Source organism: Lontra canadensis, unplaced genomic scaffold (assembly GCF_010015895.1).
Source record: "Lontra canadensis isolate GAN:19392208 unplaced genomic scaffold, GSC_riverotter_1.0 scaffold3, whole genome shotgun sequence".
Lineage (NCBI taxonomy): Eukaryota > Metazoa > Chordata > Mammalia > Carnivora > Mustelidae > Lontra > Lontra canadensis.
The window spans coordinates 20,204,716-20,231,620 of record NW_022630997.1 but is presented as its reverse complement, the minus strand read 5'-3'; the positions used below and the strand labels follow the sequence as shown (position 1 = coordinate 20,231,620).

General features: G+C 46.6%; 3 protein-coding genes across 8 annotated transcripts; 2 read left to right on the top strand and 1 right to left on the bottom strand.

Annotated features, from left to right (window-relative positions):
- Positions 1–269: 269 nt before the first annotated feature.
- Positions 270–6,306, top strand: PGAM1 (phosphoglycerate mutase 1). The gene is made up of 4 exons (XM_032883166.1): positions 270–507; positions 4,068–4,342; positions 4,892–5,072; positions 5,780–6,306. Exons 1-4 carry the CDS (start codon positions 369–371, stop codon positions 5,947–5,949), a joined length of 765 nt encoding a protein of 254 aa, XP_032739057.1. The 5' UTR covers positions 270–368; the 3' UTR covers positions 5,950–6,306.
- An 861-nt stretch (positions 6,307–7,167) lies between these two features.
- Positions 7,168–17,643, bottom strand: EXOSC1 (exosome component 1). The gene is made up of 9 exons (XM_032883171.1): positions 17,534–17,643; positions 17,314–17,429; positions 14,730–14,804; positions 13,431–13,519; positions 11,843–11,876; positions 11,277–11,327; positions 11,062–11,146; positions 10,594–10,728; positions 7,168–7,521 (listed from the first exon to the last, which is right to left on the bottom strand). The coding sequence occupies exons 1-8, from the start codon at positions 17,598–17,600 to the stop codon at positions 10,622–10,624; spliced, it is 624 nt and encodes a 207-aa protein (XP_032739062.1). The 5' UTR covers positions 17,601–17,643; the 3' UTR covers positions 7,168–7,521; positions 10,594–10,621.
- A 140-nt stretch (positions 17,644–17,783) lies between these two features.
- Positions 17,784–26,874, top strand: ZDHHC16 (zinc finger DHHC-type palmitoyltransferase 16). Of its 6 annotated transcripts, none has more exons than XM_032883132.1 (12): positions 17,784–17,935; positions 21,403–21,514; positions 21,609–21,856; positions 22,038–22,232; positions 22,381–22,469; positions 22,855–22,883; positions 23,491–23,624; positions 23,759–23,806; positions 24,666–24,751; positions 25,413–25,536; positions 25,765–25,835; positions 26,649–26,874. In XM_032883132.1, exons 3-12 carry the CDS (start codon positions 21,614–21,616, stop codon positions 26,761–26,763), a joined length of 1,134 nt encoding a protein of 377 aa, XP_032739023.1. In that variant the 5' UTR covers positions 17,784–17,935; positions 21,403–21,514; positions 21,609–21,613; the 3' UTR covers positions 26,764–26,874. The 6 variants fall into 6 exon arrangements, with proteins under 6 accessions (XP_032739023.1, XP_032739010.1, XP_032739014.1 ...); XM_032883119.1 differs by having other exon boundaries at positions 21,341–21,514; XM_032883123.1 differs by lacking the exon at positions 21,403–21,514.
- The last annotated feature ends 31 nt before the right edge of the window (positions 26,875–26,905 follow it).

The following is a 26,905-nucleotide window of genomic DNA, read 5'->3' as shown; positions in this document are numbered from 1 at the left end:
GGACAGCAGGGTGGCTCTCGAACGCCCCCTCGGGCACCCACAGCCCGGCGGTGCCCGAAAGTCCCGCCGCCTTTCGGCGCTTACGTGCGCTCCGTGACAGCCTCTACAGACTAGGGGCCAGCGGCCGAGACCGCATGCGCTCTGGCGCCCTCGAGCGTGCCCCTCCCCCACGACGGCCGCAGCGCGAGCACGGGGCGCATGCGCACACCCGGCGGGCCGAGGGCGGCCCCAAGCCAGTGGAAAGATTTGGGCGACCCAGTGCGCGGGAACCCGGCGGCGGGGTGTGAGCGCGCAGGCGCGGCTGGGCCCGGGCAGCAACTCCGGAATCTCTGCTAGTCCCAGTGTGTGTCGCACCCGGAGCCGCCGCCATGGCTGCATACAAGCTGGTGCTGATCCGGCACGGCGAGAGCGCTTGGAACCTGGAGAACCGCTTCAGCGGCTGGTACGACGCCGACCTGAGCCCGGCCGGGCACGAAGAGGCGAAGCGCGGCGGGCAGGCGCTGCGAGGTGCGGAGCGGGCTGGGCTGGGCAGTGCGTGGGGGCTGCGGAGGCCCGGGCGGGCGCCTCACGGTGAGGGCCGCCGCCTGGCTCGCCCCCGTGCCCTCCCAGAGAGGGCTGACCTTGAGCTTCAGCTTTCCAGCAATTTATTTTGCAACTGAAGAAATGGGCCCAGGTTGGGGGGGGGTCGACTTGCTCAAGGTCATCCAGTGGAGTGAGGGGCCGCGCCAGGAAGAGGGCCGAGGGCGGTCGCCCCGTAACCCATTGCGTTCTCCACGACACCACCTTGCGAAATTCTCCCATTTTCTAGTCTGAGCATTTAGTAAGTCGGGGACGGGTAATTACATGGGATGCCCGGTGCCTTCCAGCAGCCGTAACCACGCCTTTTCAGGAGGTCGCTGCGATTCTAATGAAACGTCAGGCCACACGCGGGTCCTTGGCTGTGGGGGAGTAACGCGGCGGGGTGGGGGGTGCGCGGGTAGGCAGCGGGCCTCAGAAACCCACGTGCTTATGTAGGCCTTTGCTGTTCAGCATCCCACAAATTCTGTGTCCAAAATCCATCTTCAAATGTAATTGAGCGAATGAATGAATGAAGGATTTGAGTTGATCCTGTGCAGATTCCATAGACAGATTTTAACCCCCTTTTTTCTATTCTTTCCTGGCCCTCTTTCATAGTTGGGAGAAGTGAAGATTGCATAGATGACTTGTTCAAGGTCGTATCTTTCTATTCCTAGTCCATCCCGCTTGCTCCAGTTTGGGTTGAGTAACAGGTGGGCAAAGGTGGAAGTGGCAGTGAGATAAACTCATCTACCCAGGCTTGCCCCGCCCAGGGGGGATAGCTCTCCGTGGTTTTGGAATGCTTTTTGTAAGGAACCATTCCCAGCTGTCAGCAACTCAGAGACTCTCTCTGGTCTGAGAAGGTGTTCCTTTGATGATTAGGGCAGCTCCTGCCTTGCTCCTTTCTAACCTTTGGACAGAGAAGCAGCCATTTAAAAGGGTCATTGATGCCTGATGTGGAAGAGGTATTTGGCCTCAGGTTACTCTAGCGTCTTGCCTTCACTGTAGATTGTTTGAAATGAAGCACAGGTTTGGAAAGTGGGAAATGTAATCCTGCTGGCTGTGTGTGTGAACGCTTTGGGATGGTCTGGTGTGACTTAGATTAGGAGAGGCTGGGAGAGGGAAAGTGCTGGTAAAGGAGGCCATTTTCTCTCCTGTCTGGTATGAAGCCCTGTATGGGTCTGTGGTGGTTTGCTGAGACTAACCCAGGACAAAGATAATTGCAGCTGTACCCTAAAAGACTGATCAAATGGTCAAACTTGTAATTCCTCTTTAACAGACCCTGTTTCAGTTTTGTTTTTTTTTAAACTTGCTTATTTTTAGTAATCTCTGCACTTAATATGGGGCTCAAACTCATGACCCCAAGATCAAGAGTCACATCCTCTTGTGACTAAGCCAGCCAGGCACCCCCTATTTCAATTTGTAAGTAAATGTGGGTAGCATTAGTTAGAAAAATTTCATTTAAGATCTTAATATCTGTTATGGGCATCACTCATGATTATATTAAAAAAGACTGAAAGCAGAAATCTGAATGGTGAAGACCATTATGATTAATGTAAGAAACCTAAAGTAAATACATGAGTAAATCTTAAATTCTTCAGAGCTTTCAATCATAGTAGGGTTAATAAACTCTTTTTTCTTTTTTAATATTTTATTTATTTAACAGAGGCACAGCGAGAGAGGGAACACAAGCAGGGAGAGTGGGAAAGGGAGAAGCAGGGTTCCCGCTGAGCAGAGTCGGATCTGGGGCTTGATCCCAGCACCCTGGGATCATGACCTGAGCCAAAGGAAGATGCTTAATGACTGAGCCACCTGGGGACCCCAAGGTTTATAAACTCTTGAGTTGTTTCAGGAGAAAGCCAGTGAGAACTGAGTTCCCCCATGCAGTCTTACTTCTGGGGGAGGATGAGGTCCACACCACACCATTTACCCCGCCCCTGGGCTATGCTTTTATTTAATGGGAAAGTTAAAGGAAGAGGCTGTAGAGTTCTCTGTTAAGAGCCCTCAGGGGAACTACTTTTCTCCTTGGGGGCCTATTTGGATATCCAAAGGTAGGCACTCCATTGAGAATGGAAATAATTGCAGTGAAACAGCCAGTAGCTTTGCAGCATGGGAGATGACGTTTGCACTATGGATGGTTGCTTCCTGGTGACTCAGCCTTTTACTGGGGAGCCATCCCTTCCTTAGAGTTAGGGAGGAGATGGTAATGAAGTCTACTAGGACTTGTCCTGAGGCTCACTGATGAGATTCTTCATCTTTTCCCTTGGGGGTAGTGTAGTGGTGGGTTTCCTGGTGATTAATCCTCCCTTCCCCCATCAGCATAGTTCTTACTGGCCTCATTCTCAGCTGAATGACTGGCAGGAGAATTCACTTCACATTGCATTAATTACTGTTGGCAACCTCCATATGAGGCAATACCAGGAAAGTTTGTGCTGAATTTCAAAGACGGCCTTTGTAGCCTCATGGAGGAAAACACTACATGAAGAAAGGGCCATCTCCTTATTAAATTGGGAGGGGGGATAATCTTTCATGAAATATGAATTGTAGCCTGTTGGTTGGGGCAGCATAACTCTTGATTACCACCCCTTAAGAACTAACGAGTGTGGAGGAGAGATTCATTTATAAATGAATCAGTGCACAGCATTTGCTCTTTTTGCTCTTTCTCCAGGGAGTGGCTTCTCCTAAACCTTGGTCTAGCCATCGACCTAAGTAGGTACAGGCTGGCACTTGACTGTAACAGAAACTGGATAAAGAAATTGTGATGTGATTTCCACTCCATAGTGAACATACAATTTCAGGCAAAAAATTTAAGTTTTAATCAGCATCCTCTAAGAGCTCTTGCTATGTCCTGATTGTTGGGGGTTTAAAATCCACTTCCCCTAGACAAGAAGTTAGAACTGAAATACATTAGTAATCATTGGTTAAAAGTGACTGTTTTAACTAAAATACAAATATCCAGATCCTTAGGAGTTAGGAAAATGTAGAGGGAACTAGAGATGGTGGTTATGAGTTGGATTTTGGAGTCACACAGCCTGGATTTTAATCTCTCACGTATAAGCTGTGACCTTGAATAATTTGCTCAACTCCTCTAGCATGGGTTACAAGGATGGTTATGAAGACAAAACACATACAGAATAGTCCAGTGCTTGACAGATGGCAAGCCCTCTATACGTATTATTATATATTAAGAGATTCCAAGTTTTTAAGCATCTTTTTCTTGAAAGAATTGGAGAAGTAAGTTCTTAAAGTGGCTTAATTACAGCACTGTGTGGTTTAGGATAAGCCACACAGATGGTACACAGTAGCTACTTGACAATATGTTTAGGTCTTGGGTTAGGTGAATTATTGGGGAATCATGTTGTCAACTATAAAATAACAAATTTTTATCTTTTGTGAAGGCACAAGATTGTCTTTCCTGCTGGAGTATACAAACTAGTTAAATTTATATGTAAGGAAATTCTGGTTCCAGAGTGGATCTGATTAGCTTATCACTTTGAATTTCTGATTCCCAGATGCTGGCTATGAGTTTGACATCTGCTTCACCTCAGTGCAGAAGAGAGCAATTCGGACTCTCTGGACAGTGCTGGATGCCATTGACCAGATGTGGCTGCCAGTAGTGAGGACTTGGCGCCTCAATGAGCGGCACTATGGAGGTCTGACTGGTCTGAACAAAGCAGAAACTGCTGCCAAGCACGGCGAGGCCCAGGTGAAGATCTGGAGGCGCTCCTATGATGTCCCACCACCTCCAATGGAACCTGACCATCCCTTCTATGGCAACATCAGTAAGGTATGGTAAAACGGGGTTTGGCTCAACTCCACTTAGGACCATGGGTTATGGTTCTGGGCCTCACTCTTTCTTAGCTTTTTATTAGTGTCTGCCTAGTCCCATTGAGTTTATAATTTATAATAAATACTTAATTCTTTCAATTATCCTTCTCTAAGGAATGACCTTCACTTGTTAAAAGATTTAGTTGATAGTTACTTACCTAAAAATATATCCCCTTTTTTTCTTTCTTCATTGACATACTTCATAAAACCTATCCATAGTTGTAGGGCCCTTCTAAGACAAGTAGAAGATTAAGTGAATTGGGAAGAGCCTTGTACTTACTTTCCCCCCCTTCTTTTCTGTTTCTTTGAAAAATTAATCTTCCCAGTAGTGGGCAGTGGTGGTAGGAAGAGCTTCAAGGTAATAATTAGCCCCTTTTCCAAGCTCTCAGCTCTATTCTGTGCGCTGGTGAGAGCTTTTGATTCATCACTTTAATTAGGGGATGAGGAGTGGCCGGAACAGATGCAGCTACTACTAATGGGTGAATTTGGATTTTTTTTTGTTGTTTAGGATCGAAGGTATGCAGACCTCACTGAAGATCAGCTCCCCTCCTGTGAGAGTCTGAAGGACACAATTGCCAGAGCTCTGCCCTTTTGGAACGAAGAAATAGTTCCCCAGATTAAGGAGGGGAAACGAGTCCTGATTGCAGCCCATGGCAACAGCCTTCGGGGCATTGTCAAGCATCTGGAGGGTATGTGTATTTTTCAGGGGAACCCTCAAGGAGGCATACAGCAAAATTGCCACTAATCAGGGACTTATTGCATGCAAAGGATACCTTCGGGAAAAGGTTAGACATATTGAGAGCCTTGGAGATAGATTGACTCCTGGTCACCCTCTACCCTTGTTTCCTCAAAGCATCGTAGACAGACTCATTGGGTGCTTACTGTATATGCAGAACTTCAGGTTCCCCTTCAGACCTGATGCAGAGGCTGCCATCTGTTACTCACATACACTTTATAATTTGAGATGCTCACCTTTAGACTAGGATTGCCAGTTGAAACTGGTAAAATCCTCCTTAATCACAACCTGGTACAACTTCACACATGAATCTCAATTTGCATTCTAAATTGCTTTACCTGAGGGCCTAGAGGGACAGATTTGCTGATTTTTGGCAGGCTGGATGGACCACATAGGACATTTGAGATGTGTTTGGTCCTAACCCTACTTTGGGAGAGAGATCTGTGGTACACACCTTTCATACTTCTTGCTTTTCAGTGGCTGAGAAATAAGTATTGGGTGCATTCTTTGGGTGACTGATCTGTAATACGGATCATTACTGTTATTACAAACACCAGAAAGGGTGTCTTGTTTTATTTAATTCCTACTGAAGTCCTTTGTCACCTGCAGAGGTGACATGGATTTGTGTCTTGCATGGCTAATCACGGTGTGTATTTTCAGGTCTTTCCGAAGAGGCTATCATGGAACTAAACCTTCCAACAGGCATTCCCATGGTCTATGAATTGGACAAGAACTTGAAGCCCATCAAGCCCATGCAGTTCCTGGGGGATGAAGAGACCGTGCGTAAAGCCATGGAAGCTGTGGCTGCCCAGGGCAAGGCCAAAAAGTGAAGGGAAGCAGGCAGACTACTTCCCCAAGGATACCTCCCCTCCCTGTCCATCCCACTCCTCTGCACTTCTTCCCTGCACATGTCACACTGACCCTATCTGTAGGCATCTTAAGTTTTAGCTGCAGATGAGGACCAGTGGCTCCTAATTTCGTTTAGCCATTTTGTTTCTTGCACCCACTCCCTTCATATATTCTAGTCAGAATGGCGCTTCTGGGGCATGGGTTCTCAGTCCAAGCTGAGAGAAGACTCTTACCCACGAGTAGGGAATTAGTAATGCTGGGGGTTTTGCTACTGTTTTACTACTGAGGAGCTGCTTGCAATGGGGATAGGGAGGAACCATGCTAGGTGTGACCAGTGAGGAGCAGGAGAGCCTGTGTGTGTTCCCACGAGCGAGTCCTGCACTGTTCTGTACAGGTGGAGGGGGGCGCTCTAGGCATTCCAGTGGAAGAGGAATGTAACCTGCATCGTGATGAAAATAGTCATTTCCCCTCTGACCCTAGAAGAGCCGGCTCCAGAAGACTGGGATCAATCTGAATGTTCTACATGTTGCATTTACTTTTACAAGAAAAAAAAGTAGTACATACATATATATATAATACAAAACGAAACCCTTCTGGGGTTTCTAGTGGCGGTTGAACTATTCCCACATGTGATCATCCAAAAATAAGTCATTCCTCACACCAGTGTGGGATAAACTCCTTGACGTCTGAGGCCTAGGAGTTCATCCTGCTGTGTTTTAGAATCCCTCCCCTGCCTTAATGTTTTATGGCAGTGAGATGCCTCTTGATCATGTCCAAGTGTGTCTTTCACGGTATCTGTTTCTGATCATGTTCCAGTTGCTTGGCCCCACCCTGGGCTCAGTACTCATTTTGAGCGTAATTGTACTAAATCTTTTTTCCAGATCAGTATAATAAAGGAGTGATGTGCAATAACTTCTGTGTGATATAGTGTCCCTCTAGGACAACCAGTCAGTTAACACAGCCTGGTCCACATATGGTATACCTTACTAGGTTTTCCATCTTAGGTTGGGGAGCTGAGGTGGGGTGGGGGGGCAGGTCATCTTAGCTGAACTCTCCATTCCTATTGCCTCTACAGCTTTTGTTCCGTGACGCTGGTTACTGAGTACCACTTGAGTGGAAAATCAAATTCTGAAACCCCATTATGCCTTTTGAGTAAGGTAAAGGCTTGTTTACTTTAAAAAGCTAATATTTTTCCATTAGAAATCTATAAACTTGATTCACTTTTCATCCTCAGAAATTACACACAACTTTATAAAATGATGCAGGAGAAAAGAAGTTGATTACATTATATAAATAATTAGGAAGGGGCATGGCTCACATTTACCTTCTCTCTAAGGCCTTTGAAAAGACTGTGGGATCATAAGAGAGACTCCAAGGCAAGAAAAAGCTCTTAATGCCTTTCTTCTAGCAGGAGGAAATAGGGACCTCCGTCTGGGAAGCTCTCACGAAGCTCCTCTGTGCCGGCCACTTGGCTGAGGCATGTTAACATACACAGTCTCTAATCTTCATCACCTCTGAAAGGGCTGCTATCCCCAGTTTACAGAAGAAACAGGCTGAAAAAGATGCAGAAACTGGTCAAATATATGCTACCAAGTACTGGAACCCAGAGAAAAGATGTTCAACTAAAGTCCTTATTTCAATTTAAATACTTCTAATCATCTTCTTGAGTTTTTCACTTGATCTGTCCAGTAACTCTAGGATGAGCTTTAGTAATTTAAGTCTCCCAACAGTCTGGTGGAATGTTAAATTTACTTAGCCTATACTGAATCTTAGACTGAAAGTTGATAATTTCCTTTGATCAAGGCTCTTCACCCAAATCAGACTGGATCAGCTTAGATTACTCTTACTCTGTGTCCTGACATCATCTGAGTTTATGGCAGTCTTCACTCACTGACTAGAACTCTTAGAGGCAGGAAAGTAACAGAAAGCCTGCATTATCTACCAACACCACCAGGAGACCAACAACTAGCATCCTTCCAAGACCCTGCGTAGCCAGGGTAGCTAGCTAAGCATAATCATCTGGTGTGTGGGGGGGGTGCGATTTGTAGGCAGTTTTGAAAATCACCTCACCCAGGCTGAGAATCACTATTCCAAGGCACAGAAACCAGTATCCTCCTCATCCCTTAGAACCAGTTGTAGATTAGCAGATTTCATCACTAAATATCACTATTTGGGCGTAGCTGTTGAGTCAGCTATGAGAACACTCAAAAAAATTGTATTGTGCTTTTGCTATGTTTAGTCACGGTATCAGGCACTGAAGATTCAAAGAGATTCCTGCCCTAAAAGCTCAGGCTATTAGGGGAGACAGGCACAAACTTAACATGTAATACAATACTGGATGGTTAATGGAGGAAATCCATCCTGCTCTGCAGATCAGAGAGAGCTGTTATTCAGCTGCTTCAAATGTTCTGACACTTCATTAGAATGTTTGTTTACGTATCACCTGTCTTTCCTCATTAGAATGTAAGCTCTACAAGGAAAGGATTCTATCGTTCACTGTTTTAACTCCTAGCTGCTCAGTATATGTTTATTGAATGAAGTCCCAACAAGCACTCAATGAACCATTGCTAATTTGGAGAGCCTTTAATTTCATGCCCAAGGTTCTAGTCAATATTTAGAAAAAGGCACCATGGTACAGAAGAAAAAATGTTGGCTTTATAAGACAGACCTAAGTTTGAATAATGCTCTAATGCTCTGCCACTTGATGTCTGTGTGACTTAGGGCAAGTGAACTGATTTTTCTAAGCCTTAGTTTACTTCTCTGTAAAATGTAGAAATGATCAGAACATTCCAGGGCTACTGGGAAGTTCAGAGGTAAGTAAAGTGGCTAAAGTGGTTAACGCTGTAGAGAGAATCAAATGGTAGCATCTTCCTGCAAGGCAATATGGGAACACCTAACCAAAATTTAAAAAATACCCATTCTTTGACCCAGCGTTCTACTTCTAGGAATCTGTTTTGCCACAGAACTTAGGCATGCACAAGGATATGTAGGATAGGGGTTTTCTTGGTAGCATTGCCTATAAAAAAGGAAAATCTGTAAAGTTTTAAAACCTTTATCAGTAAGGGGACTACTTAAACTACATTGTAACATAAGGCCTGGAATTTGACAGATCCTTGATAGAAGGCAACCAGATCTGTAATAACAACATAATACTGGTGTGTACTGGAACTTAGGCATTTCTTCCTCACAATAACCCATGACATCATACTATGCCAGACGAGGAAAGAGACTTAAAAATAACTTGCATTACTATCAATGTTCAACATCCTGATTATTTTAGTATACTATAATTTGTACAGTGTTACCGTTGGGGGAAATATGGGCAAAGTGGACCAGGAATCTCTTACTATTTCTTAAAACTGCATGGGAAGCTACTGATCTCAATTCGGTTTTCTATTAAAAAACCAACCTAACCTATTCAAGGCTAGCAGCTAGAGGATATAAACCCAGGTGGGCTGACTCTGGAGTTCACAGGTAACCACTGTCAGTACACCTGAAAGAGATGGGCTCCTTGAAGAACATCTCAATAACTGACATCTCTAATTCTTCCTTCCATGCCCTCGGCAGCTTCTCCACGCTTAACCCTTATCCCTTCCTCATCCCCAAACTTGGATGTCCATTCCTTCTGCGCTTTGTTCAGGCTCCTTTTTCTGCCTTGAATATTTTCATTCCACTTAGCCAAGTTCTTCAGTTCCTTTTATTTCACACATCCTTCCCTGGTCTCTCATGACCGTGCTCTGTCCCTCTTTTCAGTTCAGGTTTAACAAACGTGTGCTGGGGTACCCCCTAAATTAGTAATACTGTGTTCATCTAATTACTTTCAGAACTACTCACATGCACCCTGAATCACCATGTATTCTTTAATTTTCACTAAACTGTACTGTCTCTCAATGAGATGTATATAAAGTGCTCGACTCAGTGCCTGGCATATAGCAAGTACTCAGTAAGTGGAAGTGCTTAGAACATACAAAATATAAGAAAGATTGGAGATTAGGCTTTTCTAGAGTAAGCAAGCACTTCACACATGTCCGTTAATGGGTGTCAGCAACCAGGCAAACCCCTCCTCTGAATGTCATGATGCTTTTTATTTATTTATTTTAAAAAATATTTATTTATTCGACAGAGAGAGCGATCACAAGTAGGCAGACAGGCAGGCAGAGAGAGAGGAGGAAGCAGGCTCCCCAGTGAGCAGAGAGCTCGATGCAGGGCTCGAACCCAGGAAACTGGGATCATGACCTGAGCTGAAGGCAGAGGCTCAACCCACTGAGCCACCCAGGCGCCCCTCATGATGCTTTTTAGAGGCTTCCCTACTCAAGACAACGAAAGCCATAAAATTTTTTTAGTAAAAAATGTTTTGTCTCAGCAAAAAATGTGTATTTGTAGGACCGTTAGAGGGAACAGGTTACTTCCAACATGATACAGTTTGTTGACGCCTCCAAAAAAGAGAAATTGATCACTCCAGAAAATGAAATCCACTGAAAGGTTCATAAGAAATATTCCACCTAAAGTATAAGTTGCTGGCAGATTTTTCTAAAGGTGGTTGTTGGCCAACCCCAGGCGTCTGAATAAAGACAATGGCATCTTGATGTTGGATCCATACACGTACTCTTAGATAAACGGCTTACCCCTCTCCGTGGGGTAAAATGTGGCTTCTTAGGTCTGCAGGAATTCAGGCTGCACTCGGGCCACTTTCCGGAATTCTTTAGTGTGGGTCTTAGGGCACTGCATCTCACACCAACTAATGGGAACCATTTGGACACCTGAAAGGAAAGAGCTGGTGTTGAAGTTGGAAAGCCCAAATGTTTACCGAAGACCCTTCCCTTTCAAGGCTGGTTATGAACTGAAGTATCACCAAACAGCCTAGTGAACCTCACCGCATATGGAAAAAGCCTTACTGGTGCCACTGACTTATAGAGTGAGTCCCCCCCCCATTACAGTTATATAAGGAGAATCATTCTAATCTCAGTAGTAAGTACTGACACTCCTATTGCTGCCTAGATAATTAAAAAAACAAGGGTAACAAGAGCAAACAGTGGATTAATCCCAAACCATAGCTCCCAGGGAAAGGTGAGCACATGGATGTACAGACTTACCTGATTCACTGTGGGCCACCACCACCCCGAGCTCGTTCTCGGCAGTGGTCAGGAGGTAGTTGGATTGTGCATCACCCAGGGAGATCTAGTCACACAACACTGGTAAAGGAAAATGAAGGGTGATAAGTCTTCCCTCCCATAACCACTTGAGTTGTTTTCTACTTCTGTTTTTTGTTTTGACAAAGGACCACAACACTCCTGGGAATAAAGGATACCACTTTGGCCAAGACAATGTCACCTGGACGGAAACTCTTATAAATCTCTACCTGTAAGAAAAGAACAGGATTGTTAAGTGAAAGCTTTAAATCAGATCTACATGAAACTATTACCCCTCTGGTAGACCCAATCTACTTTTTAATCCCACAGGGTGAAAAGTCATCATTAGTCAAGCCAATCAACAACTTCTATTGCTTCTACAGCATCGTTATATAAAGCAAAGATTTTTAATTCAGTAACCTGATCAGGAATCTGACTTGGACAAAAGTTACTATAGCTGGCTCTGAAAGGATCCAGAGTAAATCGGAACAGCAAAGAATAAACACCTGGTTTCAAAGGCAAGGAGTAAACTAATCGCCTTCTGGTCAACAGAGAGAACAAAAATCCTAAGGGAGAGGAACAGGACAGGGAGGTGAATTCCACACTTTCTAGTAGGAAACATCTTAAAATTCCTTGGATCTTTGGATCTACATTTCTATAGATGTTTGAAGTTCAGTGGAATAATTTAAAAGGATTGAGATTCCTAAAGTCATAAGGAAAAAAAGAAAAAGGACCAACCAACAACCTTGTCTTTTTCAGTAGCTCGGACATCTTCCTTGCTATAAAAAAGAATTAACAGAAAGATTAATTATCGGTGAGAAAGAATTATTCTGCAGAATCATAGCAGACAAAGAGCTACAAGAGTAGAGAGAACGAGTCATAATGGGGACCCAGATGCCACGAGAGAAGTGGGGTAGAGAAGCATTCCAAGTCCTCATCCGGAGGAGAAAACCACTTTCCCATTCTTGGGTCACACAGAGCAGCAGTATCAATACCTCTGAGTATAGAAAAGCAGAACAGATTTGGCAGGAAAAATTAAGGAACTTTGCTGCCTTAGTAGAGCTTGAAGAGAAGCACTATAGAACAACACAGAATCCTGAGAGTGGAATGGGCCTCAGAAGTTAAATTATCTGGCTCACAAGAACTGTTGATCCCTTCTCAAAGAACCTACAGGAAAAACAAACAAAACACCCAACTACCATTTCACCAACTAACCATTTTTTAAAGTATTTTATTTTTTTAAGATTTATTTATTTATCTTAGAGAGGGAGAGAGAGAGACAGCACAGGCGCATATGAGTGGAGGGAGTATGCACTCTATTTTACAGAGGGAGAGAGTCTCCAGTAGTCTTCCGACTGAGCGCAGAGCCCAACACAGGCTCAATCTCATGACCCATGAGATCATGACCCGAGTTGAAATGGCAAGTCAGCTACTCAACCAACTGAGACACCCAGGTGCTCCTAAGATTTTATTTATTTATTTTTTAAAAGATTTTATTTTATTTGACAGAGAGAGAGAGAGATCACAAGTAGGCAGGGTGGGGGGGATAAGAAGGTTCCCTGCCGAGCAGAGAGCCTGATGTGTGGCTCGATCCCAGGACCCTGAGATCAAGACCTGAGCTGAAGGCAGAGGCTTAACCCACTGAGCCACCCAGGTGCACCTAAGGTTTTATTTTTAAGTAGTCTCTATACCTAACATGGGGCTTGAACTCACAACCCCAAGATCAAGACTTATCCATGCTTTACCCGTTGAGCCAGGTGCCCCCCCACACTAATCTTTTTAATGTCTCAAATCCTTGGGTTTAAACTATATTAAATAGGGGCGCTTGGGTGGCTCAGTGGGTTAAGCCTCTGCCTTCAGCTCAGGTCATGATCTCAGGGTCCTGGGATCAAGCCCCACATCGGGCCCTCTGCTTGGCGCGGAGCCTGCTTCCCCCCCACCTCCGCCTGCCTCTCTGCCTACTTGTGATCTCTCTCTCTCTGTGTGTCAAATAAATAAGTAAATAAAATCTTAAAAAAAAAAACAAAACTATATTAAATAAAAGAAAGGAAGGTATTTCCTAAAATGTCTTCTACTTTGTTTCATATGAGTCATTGTGCATCACTAGTCTCCAGCTTAGCTCAGTTCTTTTCATTTTACTTTAAAGCCTAATCTTGTCACTATTTTCCTTTTGTCTTAGCTCATACATTATAACCTTTCCTTTGGACAGAATCAGAACACAAAGATGGGAGCCAGAGAGGCAGGTATAGGAACTGTAATTGTTCCTAAAAATTCCAGTCCCCTCTTCTATCCTCAGGTGTGGAGGCCAAGGTAAAGACATGAACACTTCTTACCGGATAGTTCCTCGAAAAGAGTTCTTAAGTGGTGTGGACCCTACATACAGGATGTGCACTTTGGCAAAGCGTGAATTGATGCTAGAGACCTGTGAAACAGAGAAAAGATCAGCATTAGAATAGTAGCAGTTGTGAGCTCAAGGAGGCAGCAAGAAAGTAGGAATTACCAGGATTTTAGTCCAAGCAACCCTATTAATTATAGAATTTAAGACAAGTTAACTCCTACTTAACTTTGCATAAACGATACATGTCTAGTGGGATGAGAGTCACTCTGGCCACCTAATAAAGTTACCGTAGGCATCCAATGAAATAATATGGAGCAGATCTTGAAAAATACAGAAGACTAACATAAATAAACACAGGATATTACAGCAAATCTGGACCTTCAGCAGATCTTGCTAAAAGCCCCATAGAGTCAACAGAATTTAAGTGTACATTTGAGGTACTGCATAATATTTGGATCACTGCGTTTTCAGTTGTTTTGAGAATAACACACAGATTTTCTACTGGAACAATTTATAAAGAGAGCAACTAAAAGCTACAAGTTAACTTAACCTGGCAGAAGGTGGGGATGGGGCACTTGGGTGGCTTAGTTGGTTGAGCGACTGCCTTAGGCTCAGGTCATGACCCCGGACTTCCAGGATAGAGTACGGCATTGGGCTCCCAGCTCCCTGGGGAGTCTGCTTCTCCCTCTGACCTTCTCCTCTCTCATGCTCTCTCTCACTCATTCTCTCTCAAATAAATAAATAAAATCTTAAAAAAAAAAAAAAAAAGAAGGTGGGGATGGGCAGGGAGTAAGGATATATTACATTTATTGATCACGGCAACCTTAACTTGTACTTCCCCTGGAATACCCTAAAAGACAAGATTTAAAAGGAATGCTAGAATATAAGCTCTTTTGCTTCCCTGCAGAATAAGATCTAGCTTCTAGATATTAAAAAATAGGCCTCCTTATTACCCTTTGACACCCCTGTTTCGCAAACTACATACTTAGAGACTTAGCTCAGTGAAAGAACTATGACTGCTGAAGCAGGATGCCTTGATCACTATCCCAGAACTTTCCAGGCCAGCACAGTCCAGTAACCCTGTGCTGATAGAAATGTTCACTGCTGGCCAACAGGGCAGCACTTGAAATGTTGCTAGTGGGACTGATGAAATGAACTTTTAGTTTTGTTTAATTCATTTCAATTAAATGGCCAATATGGTTAGTGGCTATGGTATTTGACAGTGCAGTTCCACAATGATCATGATTTCGCCATTGAACAAGTGTCTTAAGCAGGGAGGTTAAAACCAACTTACCTTACAGGTTACAATAGCCCCCACATCCGGTAGTAGTTGGGACTCTGTTTCTCTCATCACAGAAATGACAGGAAGCTATAGAGAAAACAATAAAATGTAAGATCCTGACTAAACCTTGCATAAAGGTATCTGTGGCTTAAGAGTAATGTAGTAATGCTTTGGTCCACAGCTGAGTTCACAAGGACGGGTGGACTATAGACATAAGTGCCCAGAGGAGACAGCCTTAGAAATTCTAGACAATAGGAAGGTCAAGGGACCATTCTTCAAGGGAAGAATGCTACTAGAACACATAATCTAATCATTTCAGATCAGTTCTATGAAAGTTTTTGGTGATTTTCTTGGGTTTCTTGGTATATAACCATCGTCTATCATCATGGATAACTTGACTCCTTCAAAGTTATACTATTTCCCTCATTTTCTCACTTTATTGTACTGGCTAAAATTTCCAAATAAATATTATATAATAATGGCCATACTTGATTTCTTCTATTTTAAGGAAATACTTGTAGTTTTCTCTTTGAGCAAGGTATTGGCTGTTGGTGTAAGACAGATACATTTTAAAAAACGATTTATTTATTTATTTTTTTAAAGATTTTATTTACTTATTTGACAGAGATCACAAGCAGGCAGAGAGGCAGATAGAGAGAGAGAGAGAGAGAGAGAGAGGAGGAAGCAGGCTCCCTGCCGAGCAGAGAGCCCGATGTGGGGCTCGATCTCAGGACCCTGGGATCATGACCTGAGCCGAAAGCAGATGCCTAACCGACTGAGCCACCCAGGTGCCCCTATTTATTTGTTTTTTAAAATATTTTTATTTATTTATTTGACAGACAGAGATCACAAGTAGGCAGAGAGGCAGGCAGAGAGAGAGGGGGAAGCAGGCTCCCTGCCAAGCAGAGAGCCCAATGCAGGACTTGATTCCAGGACCCTGGGATCATGACCTGAGCGGAAGGCAGAGGCTTTAACCCACTGAGCCACCCAGACACCCCTAAAAGATTTATTTATTTTAGAGAGTGTGTGCATGTGCAAATGGGGAGAGGGACAGTGGGAGAGAGAGGAGAATCCCAAGCAGATTCCCCACTTGTTGGGGGGTCCTGACATGGGGCTCAATCCCAGGAGTCTGAGATCATGACTGGAGCTAAAATCCAGAGTCAGTCTCTCAACTGACCAAGCCACTCAGGCACCCCAAGACAGATATTTTGAACCTCATCTTTGATTTATCTCTTCCTTGTTTACTGTGCTTCAGTTCCCTGGCTGCCTTTCAGTTTCACTAACTCATTAAACATCTTCCCATCTCAAAATTTGTGTTCAACCTGTTCTTTCTGCCAGGACTGTGCTCTCCCCACCAACCCAATTTTTATTTATCCTTTAGATTCAGGTTTAGTGTCACTTCTGCTGACCACAGTGGGTTTGTCTTTTACATGGTCTCACAGTAACCTGTAATATTCTTTCAAAATAGTCATCACATTTGCAGCCATACACTAATTTGAGCATTTACTTGTTTACAATTTATGTCTGTTCCTCGATAGCAGGGACCATGTGTATTTGGCTCACTACCATATCTCTAGACGTCAGCATTGTGCCTGGCACATGAAAATGCTCAATAAATATATGAAATGAATAAACTTAGATATGTTAAAGACATTCCCAAAATTGACTGAATAAAAAGCCTCTAATTTTACATATGAGGTAAAACCTAAAACCAGAGATCAAGTTTCTAACATGAAGCAGAAACAAGGCCTAGTTAGCCAGTACCTAAATGTTCTAATTCTGAATCCTCTTTCTACTATACCCCATATTTTTAAGCTGCTCCTTCAAAGACTGTTTATCTGATCCTGGGCTGATCCTGGATCAGCCTCTGGAACTAAAGAGGACAGTGTTAGGCACTCAACAAAATTTATTGAGCACAGGCCCTTGTGCTTGGCACCAAAGGTATGGTGGCAAGGTTTGCTTTCGTGGAACTTAAAGAGTTTAGTAAGGGAAGAGTCAAGGGGGAACATGTAACTGAATGTTTAATTATTTGCAAAGCTGAGCACAGGGAAGGAAAGAAGTGTAGTTCCTTGTGAGAGTTTAACAAAACAAAAAATAAAAGCCCATAAAACTCCTTTCCTTGACTAGTGGGTCTAGCATGGCTTCTCAGATAAAGTGATACTAGAGAAGCTATCTGAAAGGTAAGAATTAAACACGCAAAGGAGATGACCGTGTTCCAAACAGTTTGTGTACAAAGGCTCTGTGGCAGGAGAGAGCTTACCCTACCAGCGACAGTGAAAGAAGCCTGTGTGACAAGACTGCAAAGTGAGGTGGGAATAGCGGAGCAAGATGAAACCGGAGACAGGAGACATTCGGACAAGATGAAGCTCACTGCAGGGCTGAGTCTGCCTCTGCTCATTCCCTAACTTCCTTCCTCGAGTGTCAGCAATTTAATCAAGCGAGAGGAACACATCCGGTCTGTGGTGGCTAAAATGCCCAGCAGTGGAGACCCGCTGTTCTACTGCTGAGGCACTAAAGACGCGTCCGTAGTGTCGCGAAACCAAAAGCTGCCTAAAAGAAAGGAAGAAAAGGGGGAAATGGGAAGCTGCCCCTTTACCGCGCCGTTCTCGCTGCTCTTCGTCAGGCAGCCAGCAAGCGAAGAAAAGATGTAGCCGTGTCGGGTGTAAGTGCCGCTGCCCGGGCTGCCCTCCTCCAAGTTACACAGACGTTCGCCTGAAGAAAAACGCTGCATCAGTCACGGGCCCCCATAAGGTGCCGGCCATCCAGGCTTCCTGCTCTATCCCATCCAGAATTCGCTATGGGCCCCTCACACTTACCGGGAATGCAGTACCTCACGGGTGGCGCCATGACTGCCAGTGGAGGGAAACGACGTCGACTTCTCATTGGCCAAAATTCAGGAGCGGTGCTAGAGTAAGAAACGCGCCAATTGGTATGATTTATCACGTGATCGTCGGGAGCCTCTCCCGAGACACTTTATTTCCCAAGTTGCCCCAGGACCAGCCTGGGGGCGGGGCTCCGGAACGCTTGCGCGTGCGCCTGTGGTCCAGGATGGGCTGGCGACGGGTCCCAGGCTTCGGGCTGGTCTTGCGGGTGGCGGGCGATGGTTGGTAGGACTGAACCGGGCCCGGCCGGGTTGCAGAGCTGGAGGGGGTGGCAGTGAACGGCGGCGGAGGCTGCGGGGGTTCCATTTGGCTGACTGGGGAGTCGGCGGGCGGCAGGTAAGAGCGGAGCCGCGGCCTTTGCTCCCCAGTGCTGCCCTTTTTTCTAGGGTCGGGCCCTGTTCGGGGCCTTTTCCTGAGCCCGGTTTCCTCTTCTCTCCTTGCTCCGCCCTGCACGGCCTTGCCCAGCACAAGCCTGGCGGAGTGCACCCTTGGGGACCTGTAACGCGCGGAGCTGGAAGGAGGTCAGCCAACTCAAGTTGCCCATTTTACAGATTTGGAAACTCAGATCCAGAGACAGGATTTGACTTGTCTGGTGGCTCAAAGATAGTTCAAGGTAGAGCCCAAACCGGAACCCAAGTTTTTTGTTTTTTTTTTTTCCCCCACTTCCATTCCATCGCACAATGACCACGCACCCCATTCAGAAGTAAAACCTTCTCCGGGTTTTTGTGACTGCAACTTCAGATCTTGCAGTCGGATCCTCTCAAGCGGATCTCAGGTCGTGTGGGCCCATGCTTAACTTTTTCTCTTTCAAGCCTGTTAGTCCGGAATGGAAGTCTGCACATGAGCAGAATGCTGCTCTTACTGATGACTGACAACTACTGCTTAACACAGCAGACGTCCTGAGAGCAGCATCTTTGTCCAGATGAGATTTGCTACAACTTTCATCTCAGTTTCCCTTGCCTTCTGGTGGCTTTGGAATATGTCCCTCCCCGTGCAAACCCTCCAGCCCCCCACCACCCCAGTTTCCCCTTGGAAAACAGATGGTGACTTAGAGCCTTGGAAAGAGGGGAGTGCTGTGGCTGACTTCAATCCCCTCTAATCTGGTGGCAGACGTCACTATGGCCTGTGGTTGCTACTGAGGGATCAGAATGCTAAAGGCTTGTGCTTGGGGTGATAGTGAAGCTCAGCTTTGCTGTTTCCTCCTGTGTTCACTCTCATTCTCCGCACCCCACCACAGCGTACACACACACACACACACACACACACACAGTTTCTTCCAATTCTGTTTTACCTCAATTTCCTGAGAAGTAAGGAACTCCGTATGTTCAAGTGTGATCCCATGGACCACAGTATCTCTTCCCTGCCATCCCCGTACCCCCTAAACCCCAGTAGCTAAAATGAGTTGCTCAAATCTGATGTGTAGCTCTGCATCTACAAGCTTTCAGCTTACATGTTTGGGTTGATTTCTAGTTGGGACATGTTTTCCAAAATCCTTTCTTACTCTTAAGTACTATGATTCTAACCATGGTTTCCTTTTCTCTTCACTGACCGTAAAGAATGATAGCATCAGACACTTTTTTTAATGTTATCACTTTGGCAGGAGTGCACTTGCTATTATTTGTAGCACAGATAGACGTTGAACCAGCCTCACCACTTCTGTGTCCTCTGTTCTTTAACAAGCATTTATTGAGTCCTTCTGTGAGCCAGGTATCATGTTAAGCATTTTGTAAATATTTCATTTATACCTTTTTTTTTTTAATTAAAAAAAAAATTTTTTTTTTTATTTATTTGACAGATCACAAGCAGGCAGAGAGGCAGGCAGAGAGAGAGAGGAGGAGGAGGCAGGCTCCCTGCTGAGCAGAGAGCCCGATGCGGGACTCGATTCCAGGACCCTGGGATCATGACCTGAGCCGAAGGCAGAGGCTTTAACCACTGAGCCACCCAGGCGCCCCTATTTCATTTATACCTTAACCAAGTGTATATATAGAACGATAAAGGGTTAGAGCTGGAAGAGAACTTAGCATTTAACCCTACCCTGTCACTGAATGAGAAGACAAGGAGATTGGGTGATTCGCCCAAGGTCACAGAACTACTTAAGTGCAGAATGGAGCCCTAGTCAAGTTATGGGGTAGATGAGAGTAAATCTAGTCCTGGAGGCAGGCATTTCCTGTAGAACTCCGGAATACCAGAGGTGGTTGAGGACAGTCTGAAAGGTGGAGAATCTGAAAAAGAATGTTTCTGGGTTTTTTGTAGACTGGAGAGATGGCATATACCTCCTGTTTATTAACACGCGAGGAATGCATCTTATTTGTGAGCTGTTGCTATAAAGAGTATTTTAGCAAATAGGAAACTCTCCATTAGCCACAGTAAGGGAATGAACAGTGATGTGGACAATCTGAATCACTTGGATTTGTTGTGGGGTAAAACGTTTGTCTCTTACATTTAACTGTGGCCATATACTATTTTGAAAATTCATACTTCAAGCCAAATCATGGTTCCAAGCAATAGGACTCCAACTCAAGAGGAAGGAGGAAGGCTGACTTTTTCCTTTCTCTCATTTCTACACTACTTCTTAAGTCTCTTAGCTCCTAGGAGTGATGGGAATGGCCAGTTTCTTTATCCTGATGCAGAGTAAATCCTTACTGAATTGTCTACTCTTTGGCTGGCCTTGTCTGCCGGATTCTTACTTGCCTGAAGTCGTTACAGGGCTTGTGGAAGAAGGTAATGAAATGTGTTTGTTTTGAAAGGCGTCTAGTGATAAGCCCGTGTGCAAGGAGAGCACCTTGCTCCAGTTACTGAACTGAAACTGTCTCTACAGCAGAGCAGCCTCCTCCAGTTTCTGTTGGGTTTTGAGCTGCCTGTTAAATAAGTCAGTGGAGTTGCTGAGGACATAGTAGCCCTAGGGGAAAATCAGATAATTTCTTTTCTGGTAAGGGCTTTGATCTGCGGAACTGATGAGACTAGCATTGAAGGAGCCCATGACTTCTGTTCTGGACGTTGCCTGGGCAGCTGACCTCCCATGGCTGTTGAGTGAGGTAGAACTCACATAGAGGAATGAAGGTACTTTCAGAGGTGGGAAGGCTGGTTGGGAAGCTTGGGGGCAAGGGCAGCAGCTGCAGAGAAGACTCATGAGTGTCCAGCTAGAACTGCTCAGGGGAGACTCATCACAGAGGACAGGCTCTGTAGTCTTCGTGAGCCACAGCATGAAGGCCCCCCTCCCACTGCCACGGTCTCCTGCCTGTGGTGGTGTTCTGCTGTGAACACCTGAAGTTGTCTTGGCTTTTGTATCCTTGGGGTGGGGCTGGGACTGGAATTGGAGACCAAGCATCTGATGTCATGTAGGGTAGCTGAGGTGTCCTGACAGGAGACAGGGACTCTCAGGCTACCAGGCTGGGTCTGGTGGCTTGTAACATTAGCCCAGAGGAAGGAGGAAAGATGAGTATCTTCTGCAGAGATTCAGCACCAGGGCAGATCTAGATGTAGGACCCACATGCTACGCGCTTACCCCCCCCCCACTGGCCATTCCTTGGTGAAGAACAATTGTTTGGAGGTGGGTGGGTGGGCTAGAGCAGGCAGGAGACCCTGGGAATCCTCCCCTGTGATGGCCCTGCCCACAGAGGTGTGGTGCTTGTCCGCTGTGCTCCACTACTGCTCTGTCTACACAGAGAACTCCGAAGACCCTGCCTTGGCTTGGAGCTGCCTGCCTCTCCCCGAGCCCTTTACTGTGGCTCTTTACTCTAGGTATGCCTCATCTTGGATTTGCTCTGCACCCATGTGGTGTAATAGAAGTAGGATTTCTGCAGGTTCAGAACCTCCAGACCCTACCCCGTGTAATCTGGTTGGGACACTGGCGCCACCTATTCTGCAGAGAAGTGAAGTGACCTTCCTACTTGCCACAGCTGGTGACTGGCGCAGGCGGGCCTCATTCTGAGGTCTTTGCCCCCTCCTCCCTGACGAGATAGGGAGGGACAGGACCTGACCAGCTCCTCACAATGGTGTGCTCTCCTAGGAGCCATGCGGGGCCAGCGGAGCCTGCTGCTGGGGCCCGCCCGCCTCTGCCTGCGCCTGCTTCTGCTCCTGGGCTACAGGCGCCGATGCCCACCTCTGCTCCGGGGCGTGGTACAGCGCTGGCGCTATGGCAAGGTCTGCCTGCGCTCCCTGCTCTACAATTCCTTTGGGGGCAGTGACACCGCTGTCGATGCTGCCTTTGAGCCTATCTACTGGCTGGTGGACAACGTGATCCGCTGGTGTGGGGTGGTGAGTGATGCCCAGGGAGCAGGAAAAGGGCTGTTTTGGGGGTAGTAGAAGGACATGTGTCTGGTGGACCCACATTGGGTTTGGGACCCACACCAACCCCCTACCCCAGGGAAATTCCCGAGTCTGCCCTTGGTGTTGGCAAACTCTGACGGTGTCTCCCCAACCTCACTGGTGTGGGCAGGTGTTCGTGGTGTTGGTGATTGTGCTGACCAGCTCCATCGTGGCCATTGCCTACCTATGCGTCCTGCCTCTCATCCTCCGAACGTACTCAGTGCCACGGCTCTGCTGGCACTTCTTCTACAGCCACTGGAATCTGATCCTTATCGTCTTCCATTACTACCAGGCCATCACCACTCCACCTGGATACCCACCGCAGGTCGGTCCCCACAGGGCCATGTGGGAGGGATAGAGCTGCGGGCTGTGGGAGCCAGCCCCAGGAGTGGGGAGGGAGAGTGCCTTGGTACCTTCTGAGGTCCAGAACTGTGCTGCTGCCATTGTCGTGATGCTTTTCTCCCTCTGCACAGGGCCGGAATGACATCGCAACAGTCTCCATTTGTAAGAAGTGCATTTACCCCAAGCCAGCCCGAACACACCACTGCAGCATCTGCAATAGGTGGGTCTTGGCTTTGCTTGCTGTGAACCCAGGCTGTGGCCCTTCTGCTGAAACCCTAGGGCAAAATTTAGACCTAAAGTTTGAGAAGACGTTCATGAAGCGCCCGTCATACACCAGGCAGTGTGCCCTCACGTCGTGACACCTGGTCCTCAGGATGGTCCTGGGTTAGGCATTGTCACCACTGTGGACACCGAGCTTCAGAGAGGAGTTAACCTTGTCCAAGATCATGTAGCCAGTGAAGCAGGGTTTGGAAGCAAGGCCTGGCTCTCTTCAAAGTCTGTGCCCTTTCCACCTCAGCAGGATGCTGGGCCTTGTAGGAAAGGATGGGCACTGACCTCTCAAGAACTTTGGCCACCGTAACAGAGCCTGTGTCCCTCCCTCACAGGTGTGTGCTGAAGATGGATCACCACTGCCGTATCCTTTTATGATCTCTTCTGCCTGAGGCCTGTTCCTTTAGCTCCAGAGCCCCGCACTGGGTTAAGGGCCACAACCAAGGCATCATCCCTCCAAGAACACTGGGCTCGTGAAAGTTAGTAGAAGAGGAGTGGTGGGGACTGGCCATCTCTGGGGCCAGGGCTGGCCGGGGAGAAGCAGGAGGCTTACAAGCTCTGGGACAGGCCTTCGTGGAGCAGGGGATCTAATAGTTCTCTTTTGTAGACTGTCATGCTAACATTTGTGGGATGTTAAGAGTTGTTTGGGCTTCATGGTGTCCACTGGGTGTGCCAGGTGGAACCACTGGCACCTCTGTACTGTCCCTTACAGGTGGCTGGTTAACCTAAGCTAGGTTGAAGTATTGGCAGATTCATTTTGCTGAAGGATTTCAGTTTTCACAATTTCCCAGTGGGACTGGTGAAGGCTCTGAAAAACTTTAACCTCTGGGAACAGTCCTGTGTTTTCCTGCCTTTGGGATACAGTTCTTGGTAACTGGAAGCCCTGTGTTTGGATGATGCCATTATGAAGCAGGGATGAACCAGAGATCAGAAGCTGCGTTTGGTCTTATCCTTAATCCTTCTCCTACCAGCCTGGCTAAACAACTGTGTGGGCCACTATAACCATCGGTACTTCTTCTCTTTCTGCTTTTTCATGACTCTGGGCTGTGTCTACTGCAGCTACGGAAGTTGGGACCTCTTCCGGGAAGCTTATGCTGCCATCGAGGTGAGCCCATGGTTAGGAGCAGGATAGCTCAGTAGAATTTGGGAGCGTGGAATTTGTCCCTAAGGAGTGGGGCTGGTAGCACCCCCATCCTAGAGGCCTAAGAGTATAACCAGCACTGTTTTCCATCCCCTTAGAAAATGAAACAGCTCGACAAGAACAAACTACAGGCGGTTGCCAACCAGGTGGGCTGTCCCCACCCCACTGCCTCCTGCTGCTCAGGCCGGGGGGTATAGAGTTGCTGAGGCAGCGGGGGCCCACCTGCTAGTGCAGTTGTAGAGGCTGGCTGAGGGGCCTCTCAAGACTGGATCAGGGGTATTCTGGGAGGCTGTCTGCCATGGGCAGGCTCTGTGGCCTGGGTAAACTAAAATCCCTGGTTTGTGACAGTTTTGGGCTCTCTATCCCATTATCACCTTCTTTGGGCGGAGCGAGGACTCTGCCTTGGTGATGGCCTGAGCAGCAAGGAGTCTGTGTTAGTCTGTGTAATGGGGTTCCAGGGGACAGAGATCAGGCTGAGCCAGTCTGATCACCCTTTGTTCCTGGTCTTTCTGCATCCGTTGTCAGGATCATCGCTTCTCCTGGGCCTTTAAGGACCCCTAATTCTGAGGTCTTGGGTCATGACTGTACCACTTAACCTCTGCTGCCCTTTCAGCCCTCAGCGGAGCTCAGTTCTCCCTGCTTGTGCTTATATTCTGGGTGTGGGCCCAGCCTCCTCTCTTGAGGATTGCAGCTACATAGTGAGGGCGTTCTCGCTGGGAAGTGGAGTGGCTTCCCCTGGAGCCCCATTTGTGTTGTCAAATCTGAAGGCTCAGGGTCGGCTCCTCCTGTGCTTTGCCATCCTGTCCAGACCCGCTCTGCCCAGTATGTGTCCACATGATGCTGCCGCCGGGCTTGGCCCACCCATCTGGCTGCTGCCCTGAGTTCTCTGTGGCTTGACTCCCTACTTTCTCACCCTGGGCTTTGGTCACTTCCCTGCCTGCAGGTGCTGGGGGCTGTGGTAGAGACCAACAGAGCAAATGAACAACCCTGCTCTTCTTTTTCTAGACGTATCACCAGACCCCACCACCCACCTTCTCCTTCCGAGAAAGGGTGACTCACAAGAGTCTTGTCTACCTCTGGTTCCTGTGCAGGTATCAAACGCTCGTTTTTGACAGTTTAAGTGGGGGGCAGCTAGAGGAAAACCGTTCCAGTGCCCATGTGTGGGCAGGGACCCACCTGTCATCTGCTGCTGTTCCTGGTGTGACTTAGCTTGGCAAAGAGTCAGTGCTTCATTTTCTTCAGTGTTTTGGGGCAGGGAACATTAAGGATGCTAGCACTGAGTGTTATGTGCCAAGGTAAGTTAAGCTCCTACCTCAGGGTAGGACAGTGCAATTTCCAGATGAGGAGAACTGAAGATGAGAGGGTGAAGTGAGCTGCCGTGTGATCACAGCTGGGAGTGGGAGAGCCGGGATCAGAAATGTGTGCTGCCTGTTCTAAACCCGGTGCTTTTAGTACCTGCTGCTGTTTCCTAAGCATGGGTATTTTAGGAAATATGGACCATTTTTATTAGCAACGCAGACTTGTTTCCCCATCCTTCTTTCCACATAATTTATTCTTTGTCCATGTTGATGCTTCTTTGTTGATGTTTTTAATAGACATAGTGAAGCAACAACTGACCTATGACATAGGCGGGGAGATAAGACTTAGAGAGGTTTCCAGGGGATCATTGCTCAGCTCAGTTTCGGATTCAGACCTACTTGTAGCCTCCCTCTCCCCTAAGCTCCCCACCAATCTCGGCCCCTCTTTTCTTAGTTCCGTAGCACTTGCCTTGGGTGCCCTAACTATGTGGCATGCCGTTCTCATCAGTCGAGGTGAGACTAGTATCGAAAGGCACATCAACAAGAAGGAGAGACGTCGGCTGCAGGCCAAGGGCAGAGTGAGTAGGGCTGAGGGCTTGGGGTGGGGGGTAACTAAACCTGCTGTCCTGGAAACAGAAGCCATGGCCAGGGCCAATAAGGGCAGGCCTCATAAAAGGTCAGAACTTGCCTAGCTGAGCCTTAGCTTAGCCAATTTAGGCTTTAAAATTAGGAGGGAATTAAGTAAAGAAGCGTTTGTAAAAACTTTTTTTTTTTTTTTTTTAAAAACCTGTTTTTCTTGGCTCTAGGCTTTTAGGAATCATTACAACTATGGCTGCCTGGACAACTGGAAGGTTTTCCTGGGTGTGGATACAGGAAGGTAAAGTATAACATCTAGTCCAGTGCCATCCAGTAGAACTCACTGTGATAAGAAAAGTTTTCTGTACCTATGTTGTTTAAGATATTAGCCACTAGCCACATATGGTTGCTGAACACTTAAAATGTGGCTAATGCACCCACAAGTTATATTTTTAATTTAATTGTCACTAATTTAAATAGGCACATGTGGCTAGTGGCTCCCATACTGGACCACTGCAGATCTAGACTCGGAGTAGAGATCACTGTTCAAGTGAGCCAAAGGGGCTTAAGGCCAAAACTGTGTGGTGTACATGCGTATGTGGCTTACAGATGACCACAGCAGAGCCCTGAGAGAGCTGCTGTCAAGAAGGGACTTCTAGGTAGGACACAGTGACCACCAACCTTCTCCCATTTGTATGCCAGTGTCTGGAGTTCAGGCCAGCAACATGTGAGATTGTAGTCATCTATTTGTAACACAAGTCCTAGGACAAAAAAATGAAGTTCCCCCCTGAGCCCAAGAGAAAAGGGTAAACCACTTTTCAAATTGCAACTCCTAAGACTGTAGTAACCAGGAGACCAGAAGTACCTGCTCTCTTCCCTTGCCTGTCCTCATTGCAGTCCTGCCTGACACTGCTTGGAGTGGTCCCTTAGAAGTTTCGCTTGAAACCTCTAAAGGCCCTCCAGACACCAGAGGGCACATGGGACAAACTAGAACTTTTGTTACTTTTGGGATTAATGCCAATGTAGCTTGAGGATACCTTGAATCTTTGCTGAGGACTGAGGATCAGGAAGGAAGACCAGGAACTCTTGGAACTCATTCTGTCTTCTCTTATAGGCACTGGCTTACTCGGGTGCTGTTACCTTCCAGTCATCTGCCCCATGGGAATGGAATGAGCTGGGACCCCCCTCCCTGGGTAACTGCTCACTCAGCCTCTGTGATGGCAGTGTGAGCTGGATTGTGTCAGCCACAGCTTGAGCACCACCCTGTTTCCTACGGTGTCTCAAGGGCCTCCAAGGATAGCTTCTCGGGATCCTTGGGCAAAAAAGTCAATGGGCCTGCCTTAGAGACAGGGACAACTCAAGGACCAGTCT

Bases quoted from the DNA above. Each gene is read 5' to 3' on its own strand.
- ZDHHC16 (XM_032883123.1), top strand. From the start codon at position 21,614: ATGCGGGGCCAGCGGAGCCTGCTGCTGGGGCCCGCCCGCCTCTGCCTG. The intron at 25,537-25,764 runs GTGAGTAGGGCT...TCTTGGCTCTAG, and splicing joins GGCTGCAGGCCAAGGGCAGA to GCTTTTAGGAATCATTACAA. The intron at 25,836-26,648 runs GTAAAGTATAAC...CTTCTCTTATAG, and splicing joins CTGGGTGTGGATACAGGAAG to GCACTGGCTTACTCGGGTGC.
- EXOSC1 (XM_032883171.1), bottom strand. From the start codon at position 17,600: ATGAGAAGTCGACGTCGTTTCCCTCCACTGGCAGTCATGGCGCCACCC. The intron at 17,430-17,533 runs GTAAGTGTGAGG...GTTTTTCTTCAG, and splicing joins CGTGAGGTACTGCATTCCCG to GCGAACGTCTGTGTAACTTG. The intron at 11,147-11,276 runs GTATCCTTTATT...TTGTGTGACTAG, and splicing joins ACATTGTCTTGGCCAAAGTG to ATCTCCCTGGGTGATGCACA.
- PGAM1 (XM_032883166.1), top strand. From the start codon at position 369: ATGGCTGCATACAAGCTGGTGCTGATCCGGCACGGCGAGAGCGCTTGG. The intron at 508-4,067 runs GTGCGGAGCGGG...TCTGATTCCCAG, and splicing joins CGGCGGGCAGGCGCTGCGAG to ATGCTGGCTATGAGTTTGAC. The intron at 5,073-5,779 runs GTATGTGTATTT...GTGTATTTTCAG, and splicing joins CATTGTCAAGCATCTGGAGG to GTCTTTCCGAAGAGGCTATC.